The sequence below is a fragment of the Hydra vulgaris genome, chromosome 03 (genome assembly GCF_038396675.1).
Source record: "Hydra vulgaris chromosome 03, alternate assembly HydraT2T_AEP".
Taxonomy (NCBI): Eukaryota; Metazoa; Cnidaria; class Hydrozoa; order Anthoathecata; family Hydridae; genus Hydra; species Hydra vulgaris.
In genome coordinates, this window is record NC_088922.1 from 38,704,532 (window position 1) to 38,727,355 (window position 22,824).

General features: G+C 28.6%; 1 protein-coding gene across 4 annotated transcripts in view; it reads right to left on the bottom strand.

The window, feature by feature from the left end:
• LOC136078132 (uncharacterized) overlaps nucleotides 1–22,824 on the bottom strand; it is a 132,445-nt gene that overhangs the window by 40,567 nt on the left and 69,054 nt on the right. For all 4 annotated transcript variants that reach the window (XM_065793145.1, XM_065793144.1, XM_065793147.1 and 1 more), the window contains 6 exons: nucleotides 9,429–9,551; nucleotides 9,262–9,309; nucleotides 9,035–9,140; nucleotides 8,708–8,914; nucleotides 8,455–8,561; nucleotides 8,283–8,374 (listed from right to left, as the gene is read on the bottom strand). In XM_065793145.1, coding sequence (XP_065649217.1) covers nucleotides 8,283–8,374; nucleotides 8,455–8,561; nucleotides 8,708–8,914; nucleotides 9,035–9,140; nucleotides 9,262–9,309; nucleotides 9,429–9,551 — 683 coding nt within the window. The remainder of the gene's footprint in view (nucleotides 1–8,282; nucleotides 8,375–8,454; nucleotides 8,562–8,707; nucleotides 8,915–9,034; nucleotides 9,141–9,261; nucleotides 9,310–9,428; nucleotides 9,552–22,824) is intronic.

The window sequence follows — 22,824 nt, forward strand, 5'->3', positions numbered from 1 at the left end:
GGTGATGAAGAAGAATGAGATATTAGTTTCAAAGAGATCAAACTGTGATCAGAAGCACCTAAGGGGGAATGTGAAGAAACTGAGCACTGACTAGGATCAGAAACAAGACATAAGTCGAGTAGAGAAGGTAAATGATTCGGGTTGTCAGGAAAGCGAGTTGGAGAGTTGACTATTTGAGTTTGGGATTGAGAAAGACAAAAGTTTTGGGCTTTAATCCCTGCAGAATCACTGACACTAGAGCCAAGCCATTCAGAGTGGTGAGCATTAAAGTTATCAACAACGACTATATTAGCTGATGGATAAAGAGAGAGGGCTTGGTCAATATGATCAGACTTAACATCAAAAAAAGTGCAGACTTGTGATGAAGGAGAGCGATATAGAACAAAGAGAAAGGCAATAGAGTGAAGTGGTGCTAAACGAAAGCACATGAATAGTCTGTGGATTCAAACCTAGTTTCACAACAAACAGGTGAATTCTTACGAATGTAAATGCCCAGGCCAAGCATGTGACTATTGGAGTCTTTACAAATTAAAGCAAGATAACCATCAACACTAAGATCGCAAGATGAGACAGCTGAACTCAAATTAGTCTCACAAAAAGCAAGCAGGTCTGGTGAACTTTGCAAGAGATAAGACTCAACAAAAGAAAAGTTACTTCAAAGACAACAAATATTAGTGAATGATAGGTTTAGAGAACTTGGTGATGATGATGGTTTTTTGTGTTTTATAGTTATTGATACTTTATTCATTTTTAAATTTGTTAAAGAACTTGACTCAAAGCATAGATAGTACTCAGAACACTGTTTAATAGCCCAAACAATTGCCTCATTACTATTAATAAACCCTAAGCCGTAACAAAGGGCTCCAAATGTGGCCTCCGCATTGCACACAAAAAGTACAAACAGGGACACCATCCATGCGCAACATGGCACTGGTAATACTTTGATATTTTTCAGCTGTTGATGGAATCAGCCTCTCTGAGAGCTACCACAGAGTTCGGGACTACCAGCCGGCTTCAGAACCATAAAACTGAGTTATAGAGCTGTGCCCTCATTAGGAGATAATAGAATGAGTTGCCTAGTAATAAAAACAGAGACACAAGCAAAACCCATGCATTGAATCAAAAAGGATTAGCATTCAACATCCTAAACTGGAAACAATGTATTAAAAATACATCTGCGCCAGCCTAATAGATGAAGACGGGGTGCGTGTCAACAGATAGAACCTGTTTACCTCTTAAGTCTTTGCCTAGGAGGCCTTCTACAAGACAGTAGCCGGATGCATTTAACATCTGCCCAAGATGAGTACTTTTATCGAGACACCACATCTAGCCTTTACTCAACCAAGAGCCCCAAGGCAGGGGGTGTTTTAAGTCAGAGTTGGCATCTCCTAGCCTTTGCCTAAAAAGGCGTATCCTACAAGGCAGCAGGATATGAAGCAAATTGTACTGGGTTACATGTTACCAGTAGCAGGATAACCTGACCTGACTTTTTAAATGTCTGTTGTTCCCACACTTTTTTACTCGAAATTTTAGCTTAACTATTTTTTTATTAAGTTTTAATAATAATTAATTTATAATATTAGGTTAATTAGTATTAATCTAATATTATTTTATTTTATTAGTAGAAGACTGATCAGACGGTAACTGGAGGGGTCAGAAGGTCTACAGGAGTTTTTGAAAATTGAAACAGCAAATGCCATTTTCCAGCAGGCAGGAATACAAGACTCAGTCAAGCATTTATTAAATAGTTTAGAGAGAATAAAAGAGAGTTCTGGAGAACAATTTTGTAAGATTATGAACCACAAGCCGTAGAAGAGATATGACTTAAGCAACTGAAGCTGGAGTGATTTGAATGTTTAACAATGGCTTGTCTGTTTTATTGGAATGGAAGGAAGCAAATGGCCATAAGATTCAAGAGTCGAATTGGAAGACAAGTTATTTGCCAATAGTTCTGCCTTATCTTTGGAAGGGGTGATAAGATCACTCCCATGAATGAGAGATAAATGTTAGACCTACCTTTGTTAATAATGCTGTTGAAGATTTCGCAAAAGTCTCTAGAGGCTAACTTCTGAGATAAGATATGGGATTTAATGAACTGAGAATAATGAAGCTTAGCATCTGACACCACCTTTTTACATAAATAGCTGTTTGTTCTCAAGAGAGTTGTTCTTTTGAAAAAGATGAAAAAAATAATTACTATTTCATATAGCAGCTGCACAAGAGGGTGTTAACCATGGAGTAGAAAGAGGCTTGACTTGGAACCGACAAGAAGGAATCAAAGCATACATTCCTTCCTGAATCCACGAGATTATGTAGGAGGCAGATTTTTTAGCTGAGAGGGCAAGACATCAACCCAAGGACTGTCACAAAGAGAATCAAAAAAAGAATCCCAGTCAGCTTTAGGGTAGTAGTAAGTAGTGCAATGATAGGGTGAGTCCAAAAAGGAAGTACAAGATAAAAGATTTAAAGAAATCATTGCATGGTCAGAATTACCAAAGGAGAAACTGAACACAAGCTAGGATCAGAGACTAGACATAAATCAAGGAGTGAAGGTAAATGGCTAACTGTAACTATTGGAATCAAAGGTTAGTACCCATCAACACTAAGATCAGAAAAAGGAATATTAGAATTTAAATTAATCTCACTAAGAGCAAAGCAAGTTTGTTTAATTTTTTAAGAGGTAAAATTTAACTGATGAAAGGTTGCTTTGCAAACCACAAATATTAGTAAAAGATATATTAAAACAGTTAGGTGGTGGGAATGGTTTTTTATGTTTACTATTTTAAGTTACTTTTTGGTATGATTTAAGTTTAAAGAGAACTTGACTCATTTTTAGATAGAGTACAGCCTCCTAAGCAATTAGCTATGCAACTTCCTTAGTCCTGTTAATCATCTTTAAGTTGTAACATAGGGCTCCATATGTGACCTATACAAGGTTACAAAAGCATTAACAGGGACACCATCCATACGCAACATGGCACTGTTAATACTCTGATATTTTGCAGCTGTTGATGGAATCTGCCTCTCTGAGATCTAATCAGAGTTCGGGAAACCTTACTACCAGTCAGCCTCAGAGCCATTAAACTGAGTTTAAGAGCTGTGCCCTCATTAGGAGATTACAGGAGGAGTTGCATAACCACTATCTAGAAGGCACAACAGTAAACTTTTTTTATTTCAAGGAAAATTGCATTATTATTGATTTTAGAGTGTGGACAAGACTTAATGACATAACCGGTTGAAATTTTTTTTAATTTACAATCACAAAAACGAGGATACTTTTTAAAAAACTTATAATTTTTATCCATACCAACATATCTACCACCACAATACTCATTACATTTCTGTAAGAACATTTCATCAAGAATTAATATACAATCTGAATCTACTTTTCCTTCCTCCAAAAGTAATTTAATAGCTTTTAAGGGCTCAATACCACCAGCTGCTAATTTTTTTAAAACAGACAATGAAGGTAGAAGTAATTTTTTTTGTAAGAGAATGTTTTTAAAGTGTAGTATTGCTATAATGTAAAACAAAGAACTTCAGATGAATATGATTTTCTACCTTTTGGTTTAAAATATTGGATACTATGAATTTCATCTACAACAGTATTAATTTATTTGTAACATTTTATACATATAAGATGCAAGGTTTTTTAAAATACTTATGTTTTTAAGTAAGGATTGGTTTTGCTTGAACCGTGTAATTATAGTAGGCTTAAGACAAGGTTTAAATATGGTTATATTACCGTAATTAATCATTTTTGTAAATAGATGAAACAAATGAAACATAATACATAATAATTAATAAGAATAACAAAAATAATTATAAAAAATATGTTTTTATAAGAAAATGTTAAATTTAAATATGTATAAATGAAAATAGAAATATAATAAAAAATATAAAAAAATTATATATAAGAAATAAAAAGTGGAAAAAAAGTGAAAAAAAAGTAGTTTCCAGGAATATCAAAAAAATATTCCCATAAACGTTGACTAGGAGTGTATATATATATATATATATATATATATATATATATATACATGTATATATATATATATATATATATATATATAAATATATATATATATATATATATATATATATATATAATTGATTTGCCGGGTGCCTGGTTCAGACCCAGGGACCTGGAATTCAGCTATTTTCCCAGGTACCCGCAATCTGCCATATTGTTGCAGTACCCGGCACCGAGTACATTTTTGAAAAATAATCATAATATATTGCAAAAAGTAAATTGATTTATACGGATATTTAAATAGCTTCTTTTTATTGTGTGAGAGAATTTTTTCACAAGAGAACTTTTAGTAATTAAACTTTGAAATACTTAATGTTTGTTCGAATCTAAAATTAATTAAACCATTAAAATAAAACACAGCAAATAAGTGTTGTCTAAATTCTTTTTTAATTATTTTTATTTTATTCACACTATAGCCGAGAAGGTCTACCCTACTTTTTTTGTTGTTGCAATTCTGTGCCTCTCTTATTTCTCAGTATTTTTCAAAGTTGATAGGGTTAATTTTAATTTTGAAGCTCTTGGTGTTTTTGGCATTAACGACATGAGACGGCAAGTTATTTCAAATCTTAACAACCCGGAGGGAGAAAGAGTATTTATGGATATCGTGTTTACACTTTAGCTTGCATAACTTGAGTTTGTAACCTCGAGTGTAAATATAGTTGTTAATTAAAAAAGAAACTTTATATATTAAAGCAAACTTAAACAGCGCAAATTAATCAGGATTATTTTGTGTAAAATAATTCAGTGCTAGAGGTTTCACAAGCTTTTGTTCCAACTTTTTTTACTAGATGTGGTGCCGGAATCAGGAAATGCTTTCAGCACATCTCTAATACATAAATATATGTATATATATATATATATATATATATATATATATATATATATATATATATATATATATATATATATATATATATTTATATATATATATATATTTATATATATATATATATATATATATATATATATATATATATATATATATATATATATATATATATATATATATAAATTTGTGGACAGGAAAAAAAAATTAGAATTTTGCTAATATTTCAGCATATATTCACTAAAGCCAACATATTGTAACAATTAAGTTTCGAACAAATAATGATTATCTAACATTTTAAAATTGGTATACAAATCAACAATTTTTAATATGCTTAAAAATCAGCATAAGTTGTAGGCTTGATTCCTTTCATTTGACGGTTAATATGTTCCTGTAGATGTTCAACTAAATAATGTAATTTCTCTTTTAAAACAGTGCTCCGTTTGCTTACTTCTCATACTTTTCTATAGTTTTAATTCATCTTTGTATGGAATACTGCTGTCATATTTGAACTGGTTCTTCTAGTTATGCTCATTCTCCTTTAGATATAACCCAAAATGAAATTGTAAGTGCAGTAGGGCCTGCTCTAGCTTCCAAGCTTATGCTTCTGTCCTATTTATCATATGGTTGCATCTTTTTGTTAACTGCCAACTTACATAATATTGATTTCCTTTTTGGAAATGAGCTTGTTATTAAATATTTATTTAATTGTATAAGTTTGTCTTGAAAATATAATTAACTGTAAAATTTTGTCTAAAAAATCTATAAGTAAACCTATATAATATATAGAGAGACTTTAGTTTATTTAACATATAACTATTTAATGCAGGATCCAATTTCTTTCAAAAAGCAAACAGTTAGAAAATCGGTAAAAAAAGACAGACTCTGATACCAATTATGCAAAAAGTAGTTAAGTTAAGCTACTACCAATACAAATTAATTGGTACATTATTAATATATATAAAGTAATTTACAAGAATTTTTGTTATTATTAATTTAGTAAAATCTTTATAAAGCTTTTAACTTGCTTAAGCACAATATTATTTCTCTTTGCAATCGAAGTATATAATCACTATAATTTATGTAATAAAATAAAAACCTTACTAGATTAAAATTACATATGTATGTTATTTAAAATTAGACTTGAATGTTCTTATCCCCTTTGTACACTGTGTACTAATGTCATCATGTCTTTTTTTTGCTGATTTTCACTATGAAACTCAAGTCATAATTGAAACAAAATGTTTACTTGGGCAAATCAGTCATATTATAGTAAACTATTGACTTCTTTAAGCAATATTTCAATATCTAGATATTTAAATATGACATTGCAAGGCAAAATTATTATTAGAGGTAAGTTTTTTCAAATTCCATAAGGCTGTGTACAAAGTGGTTATTCTAACTAGCACATGAAGAGTTCTGTAATTAGTCATTAGTAATTAATAACCCAACTTTATACTACTTCAAACCTCAATGATCAACTGAAAATGGAAACAAATTGAAAAAAGGAAAATAAAAAGGGCTTTTATTAATTTGAACAAAAAGCAGCAGAGGTACTGTAATTAATACTGTAATTAAAAAAAATTTTGATGACCTTTTGTAAGAGATATAGTCAGTTTCTGTGTCAGTAACTAAAATTACTTTTAATATTGTATTTATATAATAGCTTGATTTAAATAATCCAAATTTAAATAGTTTATTGAGTGTAGAAAATGTTCAAACAAAATAAAAATTCTACAGAGTTATCAAAAATCATAATAGACAATTCAAGCAAGAGATTACCAATGTTTCAGTTTTCCGAAGGGCAACCTGACATAAATTTAAAGTTACATTGCTGATAGCTCTCTCTTTCTCTATCTTGCTCTCATTCTTATACACACATTTATATGTATATATATATGTGTGTGTTTGTTTGTATGTATATACATATATATATATATATATATATATATATATATATATATATATATATATATATATATATATATATATATAAATTATGTCAGTGTATTCTAAAAATAGAGCGCTTAATGTTCTTAAAGAACAAAGCAATAATAAATTAGTAAAAACACTTATCTAACTTTTATCTTTAACATCATGTTTCTCCATCAGTAGGTTCATCAGGAAGAATGCTTAAACATCAAAAAGTTCAAATTATAGGAAAATTATTTCACAAGAAGTTGGGAATTGTATTCAATAATTGTGTAATAACTGTAGTGTTTTGGAACCAGGAAGTTACATCAACTAGATTAGATAATCAAAAAATCATGAAAAGAATTCTTTAGAATTAGGACAATTTTAGACTGGTCAATTATTTTTATAATTTTTTAAAATAAACTTATTTTCATGTCTGCATTTAGAAATTAATTCAGATTTTTTATTCGGTAAATAATATATATATTATTTACTGAATAAAAATATATATTTTAAAATATATACACATTTGTAAATAATACTTTTTGATAAGCAATTGCCACTCATAGGGCAGTCAATGTTTTGCTTGCAGTTACAATTTTCAGTATTTTTTTCTTTGGGAAATTCATTTTTATTAATCAATGCAAAATTATGGCCTTTCATAATTCTTTCAATATTTTTTGTACAGCTATAGCTTACTTAAAAGTTTTATGCAATTTATTAGAGGGAGGGAAATGTATGTCAACTAATTTTAAAAACGCTTTTCCAATATTTGTTGAAACATTTTTGCTGTACAGAGGGTTGAACCAAATTATGTTTCTATTTCTATTTCACCTTTTCAAAACTTTTGTTTCAAATTTATATATATATATATATATATATATATATATATATATATATATATATATATATATAAATACATATACATTATATATATATATATATATATATATATATATATATATATATATATATATATATATATATATATATATATATATATATATATACATATATATATATATATACATATATATATATATATACATATATATATATATATATATATATATATATATATATATATATATATACATACATACATACATACATACATACATACATATATATATATATATATATATTAGATATAGATATAATTATATATATATATATATATATATATATATATATATATATACATATATATATATATATATATATATATATATGTATATATTTATATTTACATATAACAACCCTCGGATTTAGAAAAATTGTGGTCGGCAATAATTTGCCAACCTCAATCTTTAAGAGGTCGGCATCAGGCCGGCAAAAAAAATTTGATACAAAGGTCTAACCATAAAACATCTGAATGAGTTCGGCAATTTTTTGCCGACCTCAAACACTTTAAGGTCGGCAGTTAGATCGGCATTGCCAAATGCTGACCCTAATTCTGAGGGTTGCATATATATTTATCTATATTAAAATTATTGTAATTATACAAACCTTATTTAATATAGTCATTTGAGATATGAACAGTGAAAATGAAACTATTAAAAAAAGTGATCCAATATCTGATGTTGTCATACCAAGTCCACCTATTTAAAATAAATACATCTATATTGGTGATTATGTCTATGTTGGTAAAAAATTTAAGTTTAATAAAAAACTTTCTTACAATAATGTGGTAGAGTAGCCGCAAACACAGGAAATAACTCATTGTGACCCACAATTAGCAAAGAGTATGTACAGTAGATTAATATCAGGAGTAAGTAATATCTGTTTCTTTATTTAAAAATTAAATAAAACCTTCAAAATAAAACACTTCAATTTTTTAATGGTAAGTTCTGTTAGACTTTTTGCTTTAGATTTTGTATAATTTATTGTAAATTACATTAATGTGAAAATTATGCAAAAATTAAAAAACTAACCCTAGAAGTTTTCCAAATTTTGTATTCTTAAACCGAAAAAAATGCCTTAAAACTGTTTGCTTCTTTGAATCAAGGAATCCTAATTTTTCTGTCACAATTGTTTGAATTGAGCCAGCATTGATAGAACAGTTTAAGTAAACATTTGAATCCATTAATGAACTTTGAAAACTAGCATTTTCAACTATGGCTTCCTGTTCCTCTAAATTTCTAATACAAATATTTAGTATTAGATTTATTTCAAAACTAAATTTTATTCTGATGACAACTCTGATAATTATTTTGGATGTAATAAAATTATTTATTTTAAATCAAGAAATAATTGGTTACATTTTAATCTTTGGCAGAAGAAAAACTGTCACTAAGAGTGAAATTAACATCGCACTAGCAAATAGAAGGTTAGGTATCACAATTTTAAAAATATCAAAGAATGTTCCTACAGAAAAGAAAACAAAAAACTATTGAATAAAAAATCCAAAAAAAGCTTCAAATAATCAGAAGATAATAAAAAAACAAATATGAAATCAATGTTGATAGAATAATAAAATAACTGCTACCTTGACTGAAAACATTTGGGTATTTAGCAACAGGAAACACCAGATAACCTGAAAAAGTGTTATTAAAAAAGTCTTTTTATAAAATTTTATGATGGTGACAAAAAAATAACAGTGATTAGCAATGATGACTGTAAATCCAAAACTAAAATTATACACAGCAAAACTACCTGCAATACTAGGTCCCAAAATTAATCCGATATTAGATCCAGAAAATAATATACTGAAAGCAACAGCAATATTTGTATCATCAGAAACATCAAACACAATTGCTTTAGATATTACTATCATGCCTACAAAAAAATTATCTAAAATTTTGAAAATACCAAAACATATATATATATATATATATATATATATATATATATATATATATATATGTATATATATATATATATATATATATATATATATATATATATATATATATATATATATATATATATATATATATATATATATATATATATATATATATATATTCATTAGTGTTAAGTGATTCCTTCATTTGTGTGTGTGTGTGTATATATATATATATATATATAAAATCAGTTTTCTTGATTTATTTCAAAGATTTAGTCCCATAAAGCAAAAGCCATTAGTTCATACATAGCCTTTAGTTATATAGAAAATTCAATTATAATTGATTAATCTATATAATTGAAGGCTATGTATGAACTAATGGAAGAATGAACTGTACAGATTGTATGGCAAGCATGGTTTTTGACACAACAGCATCAAACACTGGGACTATAACTGCAGGCTGTTTCAATCCAAAATATATCGAACAGGCAACTTCTATGGCTAGCTTGCTGACATCACATATGAAAAAATAATACTAACTCAGGTATGGAACAGTTTGGAGATAAAGGTTTATCAATCTATTTATAAAGTAATTTAACATTGGTCATTTCTGTCAAAAAATCAAGATAACCTCTTGATTTTTTTACTCAAGCTCACCCGGAGAAATGGGATATAGTGTTTGAAAGCCTATGATATCAGGATCATAAAAATGTAAAAATTGAAATCAAACATAATATCCTAAAAAGTTATTCAATATTCAATTTTATTACTATAAACAGCAATGAATGAAATGACAGCATTAAAAAATTTGGCATTTCTACAGTACAAATAAATAAGTAATTCTTTAATTCACTAACAAGAACAAAATATACATGATTTTTCATCCAAGTAAAACTGTTTTGAAAGTATAAAGGCAGTTTTACAAATATTTTCTGTTAAAATTAATAATACATTTATGAAGTTGAGTTTCATATTCTGGATGTGAAAAGAGATGCTTATACCGTTGACAACTATTGTAAAATTGGTGATGCAAAAATTCAGTATTTGCTCACTACAAATTTCTAATGAAATGCTCTTTCTCTTGATAAACCCTTGATATGAAAAAACATGGCATGGACTTTTGGAGTCACACTTCCTGCAGGAAGAGCCAAGAAAGAGGGCTTTAAAAGAACAATTTTTTTCATCATTTTAAAATATTCCCAAAGCATGCCTTTACAACAGAATTGAACTTTTGTAAGGCATCAGTGAGGGGGAAATATGAAATGCTGCTTTCTCTTTTTCTGCCAGTTGCTGAATATCAACATTTTTGAGCAGCTGCAATCATTGCCAATGAATTGACCTCCATGGTAAAGCAAGATTAGTGGAAGATGCTGTTCACCAAGTGCATGGATACTTGGAAAAGTGGGATTGAAGACCACATAAAATATTGGCTACTTTCATATCACAAGACAACACGAATTCATTTGATTGAGCCTTGGTTAAGGTGAACCCATGCTTGAGGTTGGGGTAATTTTCTGGCATTCCTTCTGAAATAGCAACAATAATTTGCATGTTGCAACAACTACCTTTGGAGTTCTTTGTGGTTAAGAGTTGCTTTCTTAGTGGTGAATTAATAAGAGTAAGCCTTGTATCTGTTTTTACAATCCCAAGACGCTTATTAATTTTTGGAAAATCCCCCCCCCCCAGCATATTAAGACCCCTTGCTCCCCCATTTATTAATTTTTACTAGTTGTCAGCAACAAGTAAAACTTCAACTCAAAACATCTCAAAACTAAAAAAAATAATCAGTGAAAATCAGCCTTGAAAAGTAGAAAATAATTCTTTCAGTCTGATAAAAACTAAAACTATCGCCAACCTAGTAAATCTTGATTTGTTGAAAATGAGCTTTTGGTTTATTTCTCACCAAAGTACTTATATCAGCATATTAAATCCTATTGAAATTATGCTAAAACAGTTGTTTGAAAATGCACATTTGACTGCAAGCCACGCTAGAATTAAATAGTTTTAAGCGCGCTTTTGTAAAAAATATTAGTCCGCATTTATAAGCTGAATTTTTTTATAAAAATTACTTATATTGTAACAAAAAAAGTGCTTACCTTCCCATTTATTAAAACTCCTCCCCTCTTCCCCCCCCCCCCATTTATTAAATCTAGACTAAAATTACCCCCTTCCCTCACTTGTATTAATGACTCGAGAGTACTGATTTGAATTTGAGCAAGATCTTGTGCAATCAATTTCGTGGGAGCATCAAGAAGTTGTGTAGCACTTGATGGACCTAAATAAAGGAAAACTAAAATAAAACCTCATTACATACATTTAAAGTGAAATTTTAAATGAAGAACCAAAATTACTTGGTGTCAATGGCAAAGGTCTACCACCTTTAGCCTGGCCAACATGAATAGCCCCATGTGGTGATTTTTTGGCTAATAACTATGGCAGCTATTTGATCAGAAACTTTGTTGTACTTTGCTGAAAGTATTCTCATGTTTTGTTGGAATGTGTACTCATTACAAGATGGCGAATACCTTTCCAAGAATTGAAAGACATTAAGAGCATCTGTGGACACTTTTTTCAATTTCAAATTTTTGGAAGATTTCTAATGGAGGCTTTGAATTGCCAGATAAGACAATGACATAATTGCTCCATTGTGGACATCTTTAGATAAATTCCTTCAAAATTGAATATAGGTGGAATATTTATGTCCTTACATTCATCTTTCCCCCTCATTGCTAAACAACATCTATCACAAATTCCACTATTAATGTCCAAGCACTGTCTTCACTTCCAAGCACTATCATCACTTTTTTAATTATAAAAGATGTTACCTCTTGTTAACTTTGTTCATTCAAAGAAAACAAACAGTTTAACCATTTGTTTTATGAGATATTGCTTGGGTAGGTATGGTTTGGAATACCATTAAAAATAGTGTCATTTACAAAATTCATTTAACATAAAAGTGAGCCCTTTCACGTAAATTGTTAAAAGACTTTATGAATTGTGAAAATATTGCTTTGTTACGAAGCCTTTTGCCAAATTTAAAAATATTTAAAAAAATTTTATGCTATAACTTAATCATAGATGCTGTAGAATTATTGTTAGTGAATTAAAGTTATTTACTTGCACTGTAAATTTTTTAATGCTGTCATTTCCTTTATTGCTGTTTATAGTAATAAAATCAAATGTTGTATAACTTTTTTGAATACGTTTTGATTTCAATTTTTACATTTTTATGATTCTGATTTTGTAGGCTTTCAAAACCCAATATCCCATTTTTCTGGGTAAGCTCGAAGAGGTTATATTGATTTTTAACAGGAATGTGGTATTTTATTAAAAGTAATGCAATTCATGTGCATTTAGTAAAATACATTATAACTATGTAATATTTAAAACTAAACTAACGCCAGTATTATAAGCTATAAAATAGTGACTGCATTGTTTGGTTTTTAGATTTATAAAAACTTTTAGCATCTTATTTGCCAAACTATTAAAGACTTTGACATTCCTCTAATTTCACAGTTTTTGATAAAAAAATCTCATTTACAATTTTCCAAGAAGAAATGAGTCAAAATTTCAAAAGAGTTAATAGAGAACTCTTTCAACTAACATTGTTATATCTAAATAAAGGGCAAAATGAGGTTTTCTCTGGATTTAATAGACCAGGCCATTTGCTTAAAGGAGGGTGAATGTCAAAATTATTATACTCAATAAAACTTATACTGTTAAATAAGAAAATCAATCAGCTACTTAAAGCATGTTTCAACTGGCACTTTGATTAGTTGAAATGGACCAAAAATACCAGATAATAAATTTATTTTTGCAGAACAGAAGTTAAAAGCTTCTTCCAAATCGATCAAGCTTTTTCAGACACAACCGCACAACTTGTAAAATTGCTTAGCATATCTAAGAAACTGTTCCAACTGATTTTAGAACCTAAACTAATGACATTGCTTTTTCAAACATGTTTTTTCCATGTTTTTGTAAAACAGAATCATTTTTAGTGGGAGATTTTTTGAACATTTTCACAACTTTCCTGATTTTTTCTTTCAAAGAATGAATATCTGTATTTTCAATATAAATTTCAGATGATATATCAATTGTAACATTTCTTCCTATATCAGGTTCAGTTTCCTCATCCGAATCAGAATAAATTTCATCTATATTTGTTATTGGGTCATTATCATTTAATTGCTCCCTATTAGAACACTTTTTTTTGTATAAACTTGAAGTACAGCTTGCTGAATACTGTGTGCTATACATAATTGATGTTGAAACTGTAAAAGTTGTTTAAATTGTTTCATTACTGCAGCTTCATCAGTAGTTCTGGCAACACAGCCCTTTATTTCAAGATTAAAAAAGGCCAATTTAGACTTAAATTTCCAAACATCTATTTGAAGGCATTTTTATGTGTACTTGGATAAGGCCAAGATTATAAAACTTAATATTCGCATAAAACGTTAACACTTTTATATCGTCAACTCCTCAGTGATATCCACTTGTCTAATGTTAAACTGAATTTCATACCTTGTATTTTTAAAATCTGAAATTCATCTTATTTTTTTATAGTTGCTCCATAACTTTTTTATACATACTAGAGATTTATGAATATTTTTAAACCTTTAGCTTGTAGTATGATGCAAAGATTATATGACAAACTGAATTTTGTGAATGGTAAGCCATCATTAGCAACAATGCAAGAAACATTTGCGGAAAATGATTGATAGATTTTCTTATTAAAATATAATGTAAGTCAATTTATATTTGTTATGTCTTTCATAAAACTTTTTACAGGTATTTCAGATCTTGTACATCTATTAGCGCCTCATTTTAGTATATTTATTTAGTGAACACTTCGCAAATGTGTTGGAAGTCCACTCATGCTGCCGCCAGCTGCTTTATTTGTTTCCCACACTCAAGTTACAAACAACATATTCTTTGTCATACTTGAAATACTGCCATGCTATTTTTTGATTATTATTATCACTAATACCTTTTATATAGTCTTTAAGGGATCTATCTTTTTGTTAAATACAATTTCCAAAAATGCTATGTATTAAATTAGTGATATAAAATTAAACATTCAAATGCTTTCTAGACTCTAAATTATAGTGGACATTTATTACTTGTTATGTTTACAATATAAGAAAATGATACTTTATTAGTTTTATTTATATGTTTCCTCATTTCATAAGAATTCAAACACACACACTTTTATATATGTAATATTTTTTAACTTGAAGGAGAACAATTATGTTAAGTAAATAACATTAATTTATATAGATTTATACTTAATATTAAAATTAATTGTATAACCTATATAATGTTAAAATACTCCTTGTTGTTTTCACATGTATCTTTTATTATTAAATTCAGCACAATGGCTATTATAACATTTACTTTCCTTTGTGTGAAAATAATATCCAAGGGTATTATTTGTGTAGTAATCATTCATAATGCCCAAAATGAGTATATTCAATCGTTATTGATATTTTAAGAGAAATATACCAATCGTTGATAATGCTAAAAAAAAGTTGATTGTGTAGCAACCATTACAGATTTTATTTAGGGATTTGTTTCATAATTGGTATATTATGTATAATTTCTTTCCTTGTGATAGTAATATGGGTAAATATTCATAGTATATTTAAAGACACCTTGAGGGTTTTTAGTTCAAATAATTTCACGTTTGGAAGAAAATTGAACAGTAATACAAATTTTTAAAATTTAAAAATAGTTTATTTAAGATAATATAAATTAGAATACAAACATATAGTATATACATATATATAATATAAGTATAATATAAATATATAATATAAATATAATATAAATATAAACATATAGTATAAACATATATATAACTAAAAGTAAAAAAACAAAGCAATTATAAAAAAATATTGTATAAAAAGTTTAGTAATAACACCAGTATTCAGAGAACAAATACCGGTAATAACAAATGACATTATATGAGCAAACACCAGTACTACTGGCAGTATTGCAACCGGTATTGTATGCCCTAGATAAAATATTTATTATTTTAAGATAATAAACAAGCAAAATTTATTTTGCAATTTACAACCTTATTAAAGTTTGTATTATTTTATATGTAATATTTAATTTTATATGTAACCTTTTAAAATTGCTTATTCTATTTTGCTAAACTTATCAAATAACAAATTCAACAATGGTCGATTCCATGTGAAAACATCCAGGGCATGCAACACCAAGTCTCAGATTTTTGCTGATTTTTAAACCACTTAAGGATTTTAGTAAATTGTGAACATTCTAAAAATTTTATTGTCTAATTTCAACAGGTTCCTAAGATATAGCTATTTTAACTTTGCCTTCAACCAACAAAAATCTGCCATTTAAAAAAATGGTTTTGGTCCTAGTTTTTGTTAGATGTGTGTTGGAAAGCTAAAATTTGTACCATTAAATATTTTGGGGCAAGGAACCCAATAAAACAACTTAAAAAATTTAAAATCAAAATGCAGATGTATATCGCAAATTTAATTGTTTTTTTTTCAGAAGTTGTATTAAATAGTTTAATTGAGTTATTACAAAGACTAAGATTGCGGCCTTAAAACAGAAATAAAAACATCTTCAAATATACTTAAATTCATTAATTATAAAACATTAGATTCATATTTATCAAACTAAGACAAATAAACTTAAAAAACTAAGACTCCAAGACATAAAGAAAACTTGGAAAGAAGGAAAAGTAATATAAAAAATTTAAAAATTCAAAATTCAAAAATTAAAATTTATTAGTTATAGTATTACAATTATTTACATTATTGTTATATTGACTTTGTTGTTGGGACATTGATTACTGCAATCAAACTCCTTAATGATACCCAACAGATATCATCTCTCTGTGGTCAAATGTAGTTTTGAGAAGGACCGTGAGGGTGCATAAGCTTAATTTGAATATCATTTGTAGAAATATTTATCTCTGTAACCATGCCTACCCACTATAAGGAATTGTTCTTGCATGCAACAAAATTAAAATTTGGTACAATTACAAGATCAGACACTGCTGCTTTTGACAGAATAAATCTGTCAACACATTAATGCTCCCTTGATTTTTTTAAACTAATTTCAAAATTTGAAATAAGTATGTAAGGATGATAACTTCTGGTACCTGGAACAGTTTTACCTGTACTTTCAAGTAGTGAGTTTAGTATTTAGTAATATATGAATGTTTGGCATTTAGCAATATATGTTAGTTGATTAACGTGAGAAACAACTTTGTATGCATTCAAATAAGTTAAATGTCTGAGTAATTATTTGTGATCTATCAGTACTTTCCCATTGATTAAATTGGAAAAATTAAATTTCTTTTTCTTTATCAATCTCACTTAATTCCTCATCTAAAAATACCTTTAAGTTATCATAACCTGGACATTTGGCACATATATGAACCATACATTCATTATTGCTTGTATCAAATACTAATTTTGACATTAAATCTTTGTATGTAGCATTCTATTGGACAGCATTTATAAGCAATAATGAGTTTTGATGGTGAATACAAACACATACACAGTGTACATTTGGGCCCACACCAATACACCATTTTGGACGCAAACTATAAAACTTTGAAATTCCTATTTTAAAATTAGGGTATTTACTTTGAAAATCAATATAAAGTTCATGAAGCTTGCACAACAATAATCTTTTTTGTAGTAAAGAACTACCTTTATTCTTAACACAATCTTTTTTACCAAGCAGATTTCTAGAATATTCATCTTGTTGAAAAAAATGTTGAACCAAAGCTGTAAGAAAGTCAGGTATTTTTGGCCTATTTTTTATCAGGTATAGCAAGAATCACATTTTCACTTTTAGGCTTCCTAACACGTCATATAAGATGTTCAGAAACTTCAAAATATACTGAAGCATATTTTCTAGACCAAGATTCAGGTCAAAGTGTTAATATTTGAATTTTTCTTTTAAATGGTCCAAATTTCTTTTAAATGGTCCAAATTTCTTTTAAATGGTCCAAAGTTTTTCTTTAATTAAAATTTTCAAATGATCAAAATTATTTGCTTTTTTTTATCTGAGGGATGACTGGAAAAAGATAAGGCTACTCTATATTATCTCTAAGTTATCTATATTTACTCCATAAGCACTTGTTACTACTTCTTCCATTATTGTGTAGGCTTTGGCTAATTTTCTTTTTGCTGTTACAACTTGTTAATGCTTTGCGACTCCATGAACTTTAATTGGTGAGACTCCAATTAGTATTAACGAGTTGTCTAACTGTTGCTTATTACAAGATTTACCTTTAACAAATGATACATCACCATCAATTTCACACTCAATTTCATTATCAGAAACACCATTTTATTATCTCAGAAACTGAATACATGAGCAAAAATTTCTCATTTTTTCTATTCTGGTTTACAGTTCAGATGATTGGATTTAAGGTCACAAGCCATTTCAAGAGATATGGTTGTTTGATCTAAAATAAAATCTAAATTTAAATATTAGACTTAAAACATTTGCAACCAACATCAAACAATGCTAAAAAGGGTTCCTTATTCTACATGTCAAAACGAAACGAACTATACTACCACAGCAAACAGTTCAGGAGTCTGGATTCATAGCATGCCATGACATGAGCAATCAGCTGACAGGTGACAGCACCCAGGCAGAATTTCATTGACAAGTGCCATTTTGCAGCGGACAAAACAAGTGCAACTTTTTTGGTTTGTTTCATTTTCTTAAGTCTGGTCCGTGTCAACTTCACGGAAGTTTTTAAATAATTAAAGGAAGTATCCAGAAGTTTCCAGAAGCATGCAGAAGCTTCCAGAAGTTTCCAGAAGAAGCATCTGGAAGCATCCAGAAATATCCAGAAACATTCAGAAGCATCCAGACGCATACAGATGCTTCCAGAAGCATCGAAAAGAAGCATCTAGAATCTTCCAGAACAGGTTCACACAGGTTCATTTTACTATATAAGAGATATGTAAATCGATATGTAATTCAGTCAGTATATGGAAGTCAATCAGTCAGTATTATCAAGACAGTTTATCGAAGTTGGCAGCAGATAATAAAGGTGGAAGAGTGCATTCCACCACTTCTAGAGAGGATTCTATGATCGTCAGATCCGTCAAGAAGGATCCCTGGATATAATCAGTTGAGATACAAAAGCGATTAGAGCTGCCTGTATCAGACCGAACAATCAGACAACGTGTTGTTGAAGCCGGATTGTTTTCTCAACGTCCTGCAAAGAAACCGCTGATTTCACTAAAAAAACCAGAAGAAAAGACTCCTGTTTGCTACATCTCATATTGATTGGAATGTGCAGAAATGGCGAACTGTCCTGTTCAGTAATGAATTGAAGTTCAACATCATTGGGAGCGATGGCATTTGCTGTGTACGTCGACCGGCCGGAAAACGCTTTGATTTTCGTTACTGCCATAAGACCGTGATGCATGGTAGAGGCAATGTAATGGTCTGGGGGTATTTTTCTGCTAAAGGTCTAGTTCCAATACATCGAAACGATGGAATAACGGACCGTTTCATGTATAAAAATATCCTGAAAGATGTTATGTTACCTCATGCTGAATGGAATATGCCAATAAAATGGGTTTTTCAGCAAGATAACGATCCGAAACACACTGCAAAAGTAGTCAAGCAGTGGTTTCAAGACAACCACCTATCGGTGATGGATTGGCCGCCTCAATCTTCGGATCTCAACCCTATCGAGAACCTGTGAGAGATCGTCAACCGCAGAATTAATCGTGAAGGTGTTCGTAATAAGGATCAACTGTTTGAACAAATCTAAAAGGCCTGGGCAGCAATTCCACAAAGTTTGATTGATCACCTGATCGAATCTATGCCTCGAAGATGCAAGGCTGTGATTGATAACAAAGGATTCGCCACGAAATATTGATAGCGAAATACAGATTGGTCAACATTTTGTCGAGTTGCAATTGTTTTGTCCAGAAGAAAATCAACTTTTTTAATACTTTTGATTAATTTATTAATTTTCGTGTACAAATAATGAACTTTGTGATGAATAAAACTTGAAGAACTTTGTCTCTAAACAGTTACATAGTTATTTCTCTAAATTGAAAAAATGCAGCACTTTTATATAAAGAAACTAAATTAGCATTATTTAGTTGCACTCGTTTTGTCCGATACTGTATATATGTATATATATATATATATATATATATATATATATATATATATATATATATATCCTTATCTTATCGTAAGAGACTTTTATGGTAAAAAAAAGTCTCTTTTAACAACAATTTCGTGACTTTGACAATTAAGCTACAATTTATTGTCATCAAAGAGTTAAAACAATTAAATTAATGCAGAAGTTCATTAAGTTTTATCATTTTTTTAAAAAACTCAATAATAATGATTGGAAATTTTTTTAAATTAATATTGTTTTTGTTGTTGTTATATTTTTAAAACATGCGCGGAGTGTTGCTACATCGACTATTTTAAAGCCTGCAGCTACAAGGGAGTGCTGCTACATCGATTATCTTATAGTCTGCTGCTACAAGGAAGTGCCGCTACAATAACTGAGGATTTGGTTTGGGCAAACAATCTATCATTTAAGAAAAAAAAATTTTATTTAAGTTTTAAAACGATTTCTGGTCTGGTTAATTAGCGCTCTATTCAAAACTACAGTTTATAAACGAAACTTTAGGACTACCATGCAACACTATATATATAAATATATAAATATATATATATATATATATATATATATATATATATATTTATATATATATACACATTTATATACATATATACATATATATACATATATACATATATATACATATATACATATATATACATATTCACATATATATATACATATATATATATATATATATATATATATATATATATATATATATATATATATATATATATATATATATATATATATATATATATACATAAATAAGTATTTAGAAAATCCTTTTCTAGATTACAAAAATCTTTTAATCCTAGATTTTGTACAAAGCATATTTTGTGACATTCATCATTTAAAGCTTTTTCAAACCCACAAGATTACATTTTATCAATATACTATTATTTATTATACCTAAAAAAGGATGCAAGAAAAATATATTATTCATTTAAAGTGTGCATGAGGTAAAGGTTGCTTAGGATTAGAAATTTAATATAATTAATAAACATTATAACTTTAATTTTTCAAAGTTTTAAACATTTCTAAATAACAAAACCACAAAAAAAACAGAAACAGCAAGTCAACAACATCTAAAAATAGAGTTTGATATAGCCAAACGATTTTAATTACAAAACCGTCAAGTTGCCACCTTTTTTTTCTCTTTTGATTTATCATAATACCTGTCTTTTAGGCAATAAATTTAAGAAGATTTGACCATATTTTTATTTCTGTTTTAGAAAAGACCACTCTCCAATTCTTTGTAATAACTGTAACTTAACTATTCAGGACAACTTCTATGAAAAAAAAAAAATGAACCACATCGACGTTTTTGTGATTGCACTCACCCCAGTAAAATTGTGATAAATGTTTAAATTTTAGGTGTTATTTTATTTTTTTTAAATATTTTAAGTTGATTCATTGGATTCCTAGCCCTAAAATAAGTATTTTGGGGCATGGAATCTAATGAAAACAAAAATCCATTTTTATAAGTGACAGATTTTTGTTGGTTAAAATGCAAAGTTAAAACTGCTGTATCTTACGAACCGGTTGAAATTAGACGATAAAATTTTTAGGATGCTCATTATTTATTAGAATCTTTAGATGGTTGAATAATCATCAAAATCTGAGACTGAGGGTTCATTTTCAATATCTTAGGAATAATAATGTAAACAAAATATTATTATATACATGTTTTAATAAGCGATGTATAAACACTATGATTTTGTAAAAGCTGAAGTTTAGAATAAAGCCTTTCTGCTGAAGCGGAGCCTTAAGCTTTTATATTTATAAAAATAATAAAATATAATTAGCTTTTTTATTTGCACAGCCTACACAGTTTTCTATCTTATCTAACTATCTTACCAATAAATGATATACCAAGGTATATAGTATATATTCTAATACTGAATTAAAATTATTTTAATGCATAAGGCATCTCATCACACCATTCAAATCATCAGGCTATTATTAAAATTCCATAGCCAATTTATAGACTTTTGGGGTTCTCCTTGCCTATAGACATACAATGCAAATAAAGCAGGAAGCAGTAGTATATATACATTTATAATTTATAGTTTTTCTCTTGGCTTTTTACTTTTTTTCTTTTTTTCTTCTTCCATCAGAGCTTTTTTGAACTTCGTAAGCACTGTTCCAAAAAAAGGCTTCCCACCCAAACCTTCTGACCCAGAGAAACCCTAGAGGATCAAAAAAATATTAAACTCAAAATCGTTGATTGGCGTCTGAGAGAGAAAATTGCATTTAAAGTTTATGCTATAAATGAAAAGGTTCAAAGAAAATAAAATCAGTCGTATTTTAGAGCTATAAAACAGCTCTGTTTTCAAAAAGATAAGGATAATGTTGATCTGAATATTTTAAGGAAGTAATTTATAAAAATTACCATCATTTTCATTTAATTTCTCAGTTACATTAGGCAAAATAAAAATCGCTGATGCAGGAGACAATGAAGTATTATGTAACTCATTACTAGGTTTTTAAATTAAACTCAAGTATGTACCACCTCTGATCCTGATAGTTATGATTCCCCATTTAAAACTAATGGTCAAATATAGCTTTATTCAGCAAGTTATTTCAAATGAGAATGCCTTACACTGTTCCAAAAAAAGGCTTCCCACCTAAACCATCTAACGCAGAGAAACCCTCTTGAGGGATGATAGTATTTACCTAGAGGATCAAAAAAAAGTTTAACTCAAAATCACTGATTGGCATCTGAGAAAAAAATTGCATTTTAAAATTATGCCTAAAATTTGAAGGACCTATGAAAGGAATTTAATAATTTTTATTATTCAAAAATATACTTTCTAACATAAACTCATCAAACAATCACAAAAGATTGAAAAGGTGATAAAATTCTAAAAATAAGATAAGAAAATACTACTTTTCTTTCTATGACAAGCTTAAAAATTGATCACAGTTCTTAATTTAGTTCTAAGTTTTCATTCTTCACATGTGCTTGCTGTTAAGATCAACCAGACAGTTGGTCAAGTGCTCTGTATATTGAGGATGACCAGGAAAACATTTGAATCTTTGCCAATGGAGCTCAAACTCATGATGTAGTGCCTCTGTCCCTTGTTTACTGA